Source organism: Xenopus laevis, chromosome 8L (assembly GCF_017654675.1).
Source record: "Xenopus laevis strain J_2021 chromosome 8L, Xenopus_laevis_v10.1, whole genome shotgun sequence".
In the NCBI taxonomy this organism is placed as follows: domain Eukaryota; kingdom Metazoa; phylum Chordata; class Amphibia; order Anura; family Pipidae; genus Xenopus; species Xenopus laevis.
In genome coordinates this window covers 129155146-129167538 of record NC_054385.1, presented here as the reverse complement: position 1 = coordinate 129167538, position 12393 = coordinate 129155146, and the positions used below count along the sequence as shown (strand labels likewise).

The following is a 12393-nucleotide window of genomic DNA, read 5'->3' as shown; positions in this document are numbered from 1 at the left end:
CTCAGGGGCAGTCACACACTCAATAGTAACAGCAAGCATTAAAGGAGAAGGAAAGGCTAAAACGAAGTAAGCTTTATCAGTAATGCTGTTCCGAGTCCTCAGTTAAAGGAGAAACAAACCCGTAACATAAAAAACCCCTACGCCCCCTAAAGATTTAGGCGCATGCAAAGTTTTTTGGGACCAGAAAATGACTTCGACCGCGCATGGGCCGAAAACGAAGGTCTGCTTAGAAGTTTGGCAAAGGAAAGAAGATGGCTGCCATGAACTGCGGGGGACAGAATCTGCACCAAGGGGCATTTGCCCTGGGTACCATCTAGGCTGGGGGGGGGTCTACAAAGGGTAGGGGTTTTTTATGTTACGGGTTTGTTTCTCCTATAATAGAAACAGCATTTATTTCTATTGTGTACTCATGGGCTTCTGTATCAGACTTCCTGTTTTCAGCTTAAACCTTCAAGTAAATTAGTGTAAAGTGATGTTTCTAGAAAAAGGCTGACCTTTGAAATTGCAAATTTTGGATTAGGCCGAACCCCCAAATCCTTTGAAAGTTTTGGCCGAATTCCAAACTGAATCTGAACCTTAATTTGCATATGCAAATAAGCGAGGGGGAGGGAAAAAGAGAGCAGCAAATTTTTTTTACTTAAGTCACACGATTTTAAGGATTCGGATTTGGTTCTGCCAGGCACAAGGATTCAGGCAAAACCTGCTGAAAAAGGCTGAATCCTGACCGAATACCGAACCAACCCTAGTATTCGGTACATCGCCAATTGATGCAGTCTGCTGAGGGGCAACTAATCAACCCTCCTACCTTCCCTTACTGGGGTAAATCAAAAAGCAAATAATTTGAATAATGCTGCTATAAACCATGATCATAAACCATAAATACATTATCCAGGGACTGGTCCCATTGCCATTTTGGAGTCAGGAAGTATCTTTCCCCTCTGAGGCAAATTGGATTGCCTTCAAATGGGGTTTTTTGCCTTCCTCTGGATCAACTGGCAGTTAGGCAGGTTATATATATATATAGACTTAAAAGGTTGAACTTGATGGACATGTGTCTTTTTTCAACCTAACTTACTATGTGAGTAAAGTACTTTTTCTTTTTTTTTCTTGCCACTACAGTTATTCTCCAGGCAGATAATAACCAGGAACTGCTTTTTTTGTTGGAAATGAGAATTTGTAGGCTGGCCCATCCTGTTACACACTCCCTGGCTTATCATCCTCTCAGTGCCACTCACTTTAAGGCAACTCTACAAAGAGTTGTGGGACTTGAAATTGAGTACAATACAGACTTACTGTAGACCCTGAGACTGTAGAAGTGAGAGCAGTCTGACTTGGAGACGTCTGCTCTGTAGATCCCTTGGTCCTTTTTGGTGAGATGAGTGAAGATTAAGGAACCATCATTGGTGCTGCTCACTCTCCCCTTGTACTGATAGTCTCTGATATTGATACTGGAGTTTGGTTTTGTTTCAGCAAATACATCCCAGTTGGTACCAAGAACAAGAGCCCAAGCGATCTCTCTGGTCTTCTGTTGCATTTACATATAGAGTTGCAGTTTCTCCCTCTTTCCGGATAATATCTCTCATGGGCCCACAGGGATCTGCATACACACTGTCTGATAACATTAAGATATCAGCAAGTACATTACAGCTACTAAATTCCTGTGTAGGGACTGATACATGTTACATGTATCTCCATTTACTTAGCATTCCCCTAAGGATTGGGCACAAAGGGGACCCTTAGTCTATCTATCCCAGTTTTGGCCCCTATGTGCTGTGCTATTCTATATATATATATATATAATGCCTGAGCTGTGTGGGTTTAGGAGGATTCTGCCAAAGGCATTTGCCTGAACCTCTCCTAAGTAGATTTGCGCCTCCTATGGAGCCATTATTAGTCAGGACTAGGAAGCAGTAACTAGATCCTGTTATATTCTCTCTAGGAAAGAAAGCCAGGTAAGGGCTATCTATATTGAGCAGCTTTGGCTCCACCGAGAAATGATAGAAGGTAATACATCCTAAGGGCATTGTTGCCTAGACAAGGAACCAGAGACAGGTAATAAAGACTTAGATAGATCCCAAGTGAGTTCCACAAAAGAGGCATCCCCAGAAAAAAACAGGAGAAACTCTGGGTAGACTTATATTCCCCTCTCAAGCATTATTAGAGGGAAGACTCTGCTGTTGGTCACTATTGTGATTTTACGCTGACTACTGATTATTCCTAGTATTGCTGTTCAATTTTCCCACGTGGGTTTGTGTTAATTAATCAATTCAGTTATTGTTCAATAAACCAATGGTGCCCAATTATAATGCACTGCATATTGTTACAGTTGTACACCACCCTGCCTCCACACCGTTGCAAGGGCTCCACACCCTGAGAATTAGGTTTCATCTGGAGCACATTATTGGGGTAAAGCTACAATTTAGCGTAACAAGGCCACTCAATTTACTTACACCTGCGTGAATTTGCAACCCTCCCCACTAATGGTCCTGTGCAAGCATTTACACCTGCAATACATTTATGTAGCACAACATGAAAATAATATAATATATAACACCCAACCTCATTTAGAAATTACAGCTCAGTAAAGGCAAGCTTGCATTCTCCTGTTGGTCTCAATAATACCCCACTAGGTGCTAGGTTTCACTTTAGTATTTCATTATACCTTGAAAGGGCAAACAGTAGGGTAGCTTCCACTCATTTGAAAAACACAGATATACCCAATTATCAATGGCTCCCCAGGTAATATGATATACATGCCAGCATGTTTTACTTACGATATATTAAGGCTTGCATTAAACCTATTTCTTATATTGTTCTCTTTTTTAGTTAGGAAACATGTATAATTACTGCATCAGAACATTCTGCCAGCTGACACCCCATGTCTAAGCATGACACAGAGAGAATAAAGGAGAGAATGAAGGAGAGAATAAGGGAGAGAACTTACATGGGAGCAGAGTAAGGACTATCAGCTTCCAGTAACCAAGAGACATTTTCCTTCTGAGCTCTATAACAAGATCTGTCACTGCTTTGCTGGCCCTTTATATGCCCACCTCCTTCCCTGCACCTTCCCATCATGCACTAGGCTTTTCACTCTTCAAAGTGGGTGCCTGGCACTGCCCCTGTACATGTGTGAGACACGTTATAATAACCACTGTATTTTCTTTCATCTGAGAAGAAGAGTCCATAAAAGATTTCAGGGTGGAAGTGAGCAGTGCCAGCAATCTGTTCCCCCCCAACATTGATATTTTATATTTTCATTTGGGTTTTTATAGACTGTTTAGCAAATATGGGATTAATTTTTATGAATATGTGATGGTATAAAGGCATAAAGCCTTTAATAGTATAATCCCAGGTTGGTCCATATCTGCCACCATCATGCTGAGGGCCACATTCCTCTAAGTAACAGAGTAGGTGAGATATAACTCCAATAATTGCCTCTTGGGCCAGTTCCTTGCTCAGCAGTATATTAGTGTTGTTATTAGAACAAATAGATTTATATCACCTTCCTTGCTAGAAAGGAATCCAACCCCTTCTTGAAAAGAATGTATCTGTGTAATTAATCAGTGAGATACTTCTCACAACTTCAACTTTCCGTTTGCTAAAGGCACCACATGGCATCAAGCTCCTCACCAGTTTCATTTATACTTATATGGGATTTCTGCTCTCTACTTCTTCCCTTTACTGATTTGGCCGAGTGAAGGTTTAACAGGACTTGCACCTGTCCTGTGTAATACAGCTAATCTTGGCTTTGTAGACATTTTTGAAGGTACAACCTCTAATATATATATATATATATATATATATATATGTAGACAAATGACCAGCAACACCGAGATATTTCGTGAATAATTCAAGTGTATTCAAAAAAACATGCAAAGCCGACATGACGTTTCGGTCCACTCAGGGACCTTTCTCAAGGCAACCATGTCAAACATCCAAATCAGTTTATATACCCACAATCCCATTAAACCTATCAACAGGAAGTGACAAAACATCAGGTGTAGCAAATCCCTCAGACAAAGCTAAAAAGGGGCTGTAACAATCATAAAATTGTAGTTCAAGTGCTAATATATATAAATATATGTGGTAGCTTAAAAGTATAAAAGTGATGGAGTGTTAAGAATCGCTCATTAATGTTTCTAGCGGAAATGTCATGAGCAATAAAACTTACAAAAATTTAAAAAGTTGTACAAAGTGATAAAAGCTAATAAGATTTCAGTATAACACTGATACATCACTGTATAAAGATTGTAACGTTTTTAACATATTGTATTGGTTACTCAGACGGCCCCCCGGTGTTAAAAATCTATAGAGTTATATCATAAACATTATAACTATAGTACACACAAAGTTAAGGCTGAACCAATTCTAATATGTTATCTACAACATGTATTGCACAACAAGGTATGTGTAAGACCGTCTATGTATTGTATATTTACTTCTGTGTTGAGCCAGGAATATATTCATGAAACCTGTGTCCAGTAATAAATGGTCTCACAGAAAACAATTCAAAGTCAGAGAGCTATTTAGACCCTTTGGAGCTACACAATTAAGTTCATATGTCCAGAAAGCTTCCCTCTGAAGCAGCCTGCGGTCCATGTTTCCGCCTCTTAATGAATCCTGTATGCAGTCAATTGGCATGCACTTAAAGGCAGATGCCGGGTGTTTAGCCGACAACCAATGTTGAGCCACCGGTTGTTTTGAGATATCCTGCTTGGTTTCCAAGAGCGAATTTGACCCTATCACTACTAACATATCATTGCGGACCTTTACACGTATGATTGATGCAGCTGTATCTGACTTCCCACAACATCTACACCAGAGGGGTAATTTACCCAAGGAAGAGCGCGTGGCGCTAAAGGCATTATGTGATAATAAAAATATCATTATCAAGCCTGCTGATAAAGGTGGGGCAGTGGTTATCTTGGATTACGTGTACTACAGGTCTGAATTGTTGGCACAATTATCTGACAGCAATGGTTATCGCAAACTGAGTTTTGACCCTACTTCTAAATTTCAGCTACGCCTCAAAAATCTGTTGGATATTGCATGCACACATGGCTGGATTACGGACACCCAACGAGAAGGACTGTACGTCAAACATCCGGTAAGACCAGTTATTTATTCCTTACCAAAAATTCACAAGTCCTTGACAAATCCCCCTGGAAGGCCCATTATATCGGCTAGAGGGTCATTAACTGAAAATATAGCCAAATATGTGGACATGCTATTACAACCTCTTATAAGGGAACTGGGATCTTTCCTATTGGATACCACAGATTTCCTAAAAATGATTAGGAGTATAAACACGGGCAACATGAATTTTTTATTTGTGACCATGGACGTTCAGAGTTTATATACCTGCATCCCTCATGAGGCAGGCATCCAGGCTGTGAGGGAGTTCATGAGCTCTAATCAAACCTACTCTGGCCCACCGTCGGAATTCCTGATTTCCCTTTTGGAGTTTATATTGTACAATAATTATTTTAAATTTGAGACTGATTTTTTTCTACAATTGACCGGGACCGCGATGGGTTCAAATGTAGCGCCAACTTATGCTAATATCTTTATGCACACATATGAAACCCAGAATATATATGGGCATGCTCTTTTTCGCAAATATGGTGGCTATTTTAGACGCTACATTGACGATCTGTTTTTTCTGTGGTATGGCACAAAGGAAGAGTTGAATATATTTGTCAATGATCTTAACAGTTTACCTTCGCCCATCAGGTTCACAGTTCATTCCAATGCATGTAGCATCCAGTTTATGGATGTAACTGTATATATAAGGATGAGGAACACCAGCAGCTACACACCAAAATCTACCAAAAACCCACGGATAGGAACTCCCTATTACACTATTCAAGCAGTCACCCACGACACCTATTAAATTCCCTACCCAGGTCACAGATGATGCGGGTGGTAAGAATTACTAGTGATGTAGAGGAGAGGGGGTTGGCCCTGGAAAACATGGCCAGTAGATTTTTGGAAAGGGGATATCCGAGTAAATTAATCAAGGACACTAAGGAATGGGCGGGTACACTTGATCGGGAGGAGATCTTGAGAGGTCCCCCAAGGAAGGTCGAGGATAGATCAAATGACATTTATTATATGACAACGTTTGATGCCCGTACTCCTTTAATAAAAAGTTCAATCTTACAGCATTGGCCGATTGTGAAATCAGACCACGATCTGACAGCACTTAACCGTAAGAGAGTACGTTTTGGACACAGGCGGAACAGAAATCTGAAGGAACTTCTTTCCCCCACCGACCCGGTAAGCAAATATGAAACACCCACACGATTGAATAAATTGGGTGTATTCAAATGTGGCAATTGCACAATGTGTAATTCTTTAATTGTAGGTGACAAATTCTTCCATCCACACACTGGCAAACCATATACCATCAAGCAGAGGCTCACGTGTACATCTCAGAACGTGGTATACATTATAAAGTGCCCTTGCGGGCTTTTATACTGTGGTAAAACCTGCAGACAACTACGGGAACGTATTAGCATGCACCGTTCCACCATTAGAGCAGCGCTTGATCCAAAACCAAGAAGGGAAACCAAGCAGGATATCTCAAAACAACCGGTGGCTCAACATTGGTTGTCGGCTAAACACCCGGCATCTGCCTTTAAGTGCATGCCAATTGACTGCATACAGGATTCATTAAGAGGCGGAAACACGGACCGCAGGCTGCTTCAGAGGGAAGCTTTCTGGACATATGAACTTAATTGTGTAGCTCAAAAGGGTCTAAATAGCTCTCTGACTTTGAATTGTTTTCTGTGAGACCATTTATTACTGGACACAGGTTTCATGAATATATTCCTGGCTCAACACAGAAGTAAATATACAATACATAGACGGTCTTACACATACCTTGTTGTGCAATACATGTTGTAGATAACATATTAGAATTGGTTCAGCCTTAACTTTGTGTGTACTATAGTTATAATGTTTATGATATAACTCTATAGATTTTTAACACCGGGGGGCCGTCTGAGTAACCAATACAATATGTTAAAAACGTTACAATCTTTATACAGTGATGTATCAGTGTTATACTGAAATCTTATTAGCTTTTATCACTTTGTACAACTTTTTAAATTTTTGTAAGTTTTATTGCTCATGACATTTCCGCTAGAAACATTAATGAGCGATTCTTAACACTCCATCACTTTTATACTTTTAAGCTACCACATATATTTATATATATTAGCACTTGAACTACAATTTTATGATTGTTACAGCCCCTTTTTAGCTTTGTCTGAGGGATTTGCTACACCTGATGTTTTGTCACTTCCTGTTGATAGGTTTAATGGGATTGTGGGTATATAAACTGATTTGGATGTTTGACATGGTTGCCTTGAGAAAGGTCCCTGAGTGGACCGAAACGTCATGTCGGCTTTGCATGTTTTTTTGAATACACTTGAATTATTCACGAAATATCTCGGTGTTGCTGGTCATTTGTCTACATAACTGATTCCTTTACCTTGCACCCGAGTCTAAGCATCAAGAGCAGAGTGCTGCCCATATGGACTTATATATATATATATATATATTTGAGTTTCTCTTCCTACCTCCTTTAAATTTTTCCTTTGCTTTCCACTTCATTTGCAACCCTCACCTTGTTTCCTTCCTTTTCCACCAGTCTAACCATATGAAGGCACCAATGCTTGGCTGCAGGTCTGTCTAGCTCTATGGACTTTTTTTATTGCATGTTGTATATCTTTTAGATTGCAAGCTCTTTTGAACAGGACCCTCTTTACCTCTTGTATCAGTTATTGGTTGTTTTTGTACATGAATCTGTATGTTCATTGTATACACTCATAATCACAGTGCTGTGGAATATGTTGATGCTTTATAAATATAGGTTAATAATAATATGTGATAAGACCTCAACCAATAATGAAGATGATGGTTCTTGGTTCACATTGCTCCAAACAAGTTACCTGGGGTAATGTACTAAGAGGCTTTTGCCATCATGTCAGTTATACCTCCTTCATATAGCCAAAGGAACCATAATGTGCTGCTTTTGGGTTTATCTGAGATCAAAAAACTCTTATGGCCAGAGGCTTTGTTTTGTATGGTTCTGTGGGGGGCAAGTTCCTCCACTGTGCCATCAACTGCCATATGATAAGGGGCCTTCCTATAAATAGTATGACCATTTAATTAGTATAACAAGAATATTTAGCTTCCCCACCAACCAGGCATAAGCTAGACTGCTAATGTTAAAGTTGGCCTGGGTCCACCATCCCTACCCAACCTACTTCTAGATGTCATCAATGGAAATTACAACTTTTAGAATAAAAACTACACATATATTTTATTTTTAGTATGATTATTATGATTAATTTTTTCAGTTAAATCATTCATCCATTTTGTTTGGAAAAAACATTGAAGTGATTGCAGATTTTCCATGACATTATGACTGTCTCTTGATGACATCATAGTCACTAAAAGAGCTTGTCAATGACTCATACAAAGGTTCTGAGTTGTTTTGTTGCTCATTCCCATCATTCTGGGATCTGGGTTTCCTTCTCTGGTTATCTGTCTCCTTTAATGCAAAAAAAAAAAAACAAGATTATTATCTGTGAGACACAAGAATAAGGTCATTCTTAAAGGGGGAAGACAATTTGCAATCAGTTTACATATTTCATTCTTTGAGTCCTTTAAATTATTTAACTTTCTGCTCTGCAGGTCTCTGGTTTGAAACAGAACCTGTTATCTGGTTGCTATGGTCCCACTTACTTACTAGACCTTGATTTCAATGGCTGAGCATAGATCCATATGGAAGAGTGTTAATAACAAGATAGGAAAAAATAATGGTTGTGCCTCCTTCCTTTTTTTCATATTTCCTGATGAGCAGATGGCAAGTGGGATATATCTTATCTTAGATATAATATCTGTTCCCTAGTAAATGGCACCTTAATGGAGTCCCCTGAACCTCCCATGGTATCCAGTTCCACCTTAAACTCAACCAACCACAATCCCTTACAGCTACTTTATATCCATGAAACATGAACCTGGGGCTGGATGATCTGTGCTCCCATTTCTTCCACTACATTCTGGTTTTCATATTCTGGAACAGAAGAATAATTGTTTCAGCAGTGGAAATGCTACTTAATTAAAATCAGGGGTAAAGCTTTCATTCCTGGGACACAATAGATATATTCACCTGGGTTCTGCATGTTTCTCTCATTCTGGATTTGGAGTTTCTTTCTCTGCTTTTCTCTCTCCTTTAATGTTAAAGAACAAGTTTATTCTCTATGAGACACAAGAATATGAGCATTCTTAAAATAATACAAAATTTAGCAGCTTTGCTGACCTGATAGGGAACTGAAGCAGGACTGCAGGGCTGTGATTGGCTATCTCTCTCTAATGTTCCTACTGGGGCAGGGACTGTAGAAACATACCCACCCCTCATTTGAAACACGCATATCTATAGGGCGTTCCAATAAAGGGGCTATTTTTAAAGATAATATTAATTTTTAGCTCAGAGTAAAACCAGCACTGTACATTAATTATGCTATATGTCTCCTTTAAGGATTTTGGATGATTTAAATTTCGGTTGCATTGGTCTGTGGTTTAGTGTTTAACCTGTTATCTGATTGTTATGATCCCACTTACCCCAGTAATTGGGCAGTTATGTGAGTGGAAGATCTCCTTCCTTTTCTTTATATTCCCCAAGATGCCATCTAAGGCTTCTACTGGTTATTCATACAGAGGAGATGAGATGTGGAATATATCTTATATACAGTATATATATAATATTTGTGCCCAGTAAATGGTGCCTGGATCAAGTCACCTGGACCTTCAATTGTATCTAGTTCCACCTTAAATCCCTTACGGTTACTTTATAGCCATGGAATATGAACCTGGTTCTCGATGTTCTCTGCTCCCATTTCTTCCACTACATTCTGGTTCTCATAGTCTGGAACAGAAACACACCTGTTACTTCATTCACTAGATTCAGATTAAACCTCAGCAGGAACACCTTCTCACCTGGCCTCTTCCTCCTCTTTCTCACAAAGAACCATATGAAACCCAATATCAGGAGTAAAGCCACCAGTCCCGTGAGATAATAGATGTATTCACCAGGTTGGATTTGATCATTATCTGAAGAATAGAAGGATTAGTAGTGATTGTCCCAAAAGTACATTATGGTTCTAGAGAGTTCAAAGAATGACAACAAATTTTAAAAAGGGGAATGAAAGATATCAGTTATAAATAAGGGCTGGCTGTGTTGGGATATTTTTAAACCAGAGATGAGGAACTTAAGGGAAGATGTGATAAGTCTGCATAAGTACAATATATATAGGTCATACATATTTGTTAGGGGGCGTCTATGGATATTATATAGTTATAGAGAAGGTTCATTGAAGGAACTTAGATATAGATGATGGACTAAAATCTGTATCTAAAGAGGAAGCAATTGATCTCCTCCAGCCTTACTAGCAGCAATGTATTATGATTATAATGATTATGTTGCCAACGTAAAGAAACTTTACTCTGGAAGTGAAATTCCCCGTGTCCAATCTTTTAACTTCTACGCTGACAGAACGGTGGTACTAGGTTATATACACAACCAAACAAAATGTTTTTAAGTGGATGTCAGAAACAGAGTAGAGAGCCTTAGGAAATTTTTCACACCAGATCAATGGTACCTCATCTCCACTGATCTTAATCCAGTAGACCAGATCAGTCAGTAAAACAACATGATTGTTCCCCCAGATATCCTCCAAGAATAATTTTCATTATGCCCAACTAAAGACACGTTTAACCAAATAGATCTAACAGACCTTCCAACAATATTGACTCAGAACATTCTTCTGGTCCTGTTTCCTCCAGGACACTTTTAAAGGAGCAGACTCTAAAACAAACAGTGGAAACACATCCAACATATTTTCAATGTGTTGTGGCAAGAGGCTAACTCTAAACTACAAGTAGGTGATCATGTTCTGCTAAAAGACTGAGAGGTACAGTACAAAAGGCTGAATAAAGGATACTACAAAGGTTTTCTTTAAAGTTGTTACATATCTAGAGAAGACTCCTCCTCACCTGAGATGCGTTCAGCCAGTAGTAAGACTGATACACATATTGCTATGCATGTTAATCAAGCTTTTTCTTTTCTTGCTACAGTTTGAGTCACCATATTGCTAACTGCAATTAGGAAAAATTGGAATTTAAGGCAAAACACACCTCCTGCTACACACAATCAGACCCATCATCCTTTCACCCGAACCACTTTATTGTAAGCCCCACCCATTCTAGGGGTCCAAATTTCTGAGGCATTGACATGGTCTGAACATACTTGAGGACACTCTAAGAAGTCCAAGAGTTGTGGGACATGAAGTTGGTAATTGAGTACAATACACACTTACTGTAGACCCTGAGATTGTAGAATTGATTGCAGTTTGTATGAGGGTTGTGTGCTGTGTAGACTCCTCTGAACTTTTTGGTAAAATTAGTGAAGATTAAGGAACCATCAGTGCTGCTGCTCACTCTTCCCTTGAACTGAGGATCTTGGATATGAATTGGGGTGTTTGGTTTTGTTATGGCAATTAAAATTTTGTAGCTTCCACTGACATACATCCAAGCAATCTCTGTGTCCCCTGTTGGAGCCACCTGTAGAGTTGCAGTTTCTCCCTCCTTCCCGGTGATATTTCTCATGGGCCCACAGGGACCTGTATACACACTGTCTGATAACACAAAGATACCAGAAAGTACATTACAGCTACTAAATATCTACATGAATGTGCATCCAACAAACAAATCCCACTAATAGTTTCTCTATCATTCCAATCTCATCTATTTATTCTGATGCACATGATTTCCATATTCACATACCGAGTGTACTTCAACCATAACACAACCATAACACTTACCATTCAAAGGCTATGTAAATGTGTTATAAGGCACAGATCTGATGTACCAATGCACAGCTAAGTGAAGGGTGAGAATATTTAATATATAATACAAGATTTAGGGGCTGATTCACTAAGTGTCGAATACCCTCGATATTCGACTAGGAATTGAAATCCTTCGACTTCGAATATCGAAGTCGAAGGATTTAGCGCAGATAGTTCAATAATTCCTTCGATCGAACGATTAAATCCTTCGAATCGTTCGATTCGAAGGATTCAAATCCAACAATCGAAGGAATATCCTTCGATCAAAAAAAGTTAGCCAAGCCTATGGGGACCTTCCCCATAGGCTAACTTTGACTTCGGTAGCTTTTAGATGCCGAACTAGGGGGTCGAAGTTTTTTTTAAAGAGACAGTACTTCGACTATCGAATGGTCGAATAGTTGAACGATTTTTACTCCGAATCCTTCGATTCAAAGTCGTAGTCGAAGGTCGAAGTAGCCCATTCGATGGTCGAAGT

At 39.3% G+C, this 12393-nt stretch overlaps 1 protein-coding gene across 1 annotated transcript; it reads left to right on the top strand.

The window, feature by feature from the left end:
* Positions 1 to 4777: 4777 nt before the first annotated feature.
* LOC121397348 lies at positions 4778 to 7452 on the top strand. The gene is made up of 2 exons (XM_041573985.1): positions 4778 to 5107; positions 6166 to 7452. The coding sequence occupies exons 1-2, from the start codon at positions 4778 to 4780 to the stop codon at positions 6793 to 6795; spliced, it is 960 nt and encodes a 319-aa protein (XP_041429919.1). The 3' UTR covers positions 6796 to 7452.
* Positions 7453 to 12393: the final 4941 nt, after the last annotated feature.

What these genes read in the sequence shown, in the direction of transcription:
- LOC121397348 (XM_041573985.1), top strand. Translation starts at nt 4,778, where the DNA reads ATGATTGATGCAGCTGTATCTGACTTCCCACAACATCTACACCAGAGG. An exon ending in GACTGTACGTCAAACATCCG is followed by an intron (nt 5,108 to 6,165) that starts GTAAGACCAGTT and finishes TCAATCTTACAG; the next exon opens with CATTGGCCGATTGTGAAATC.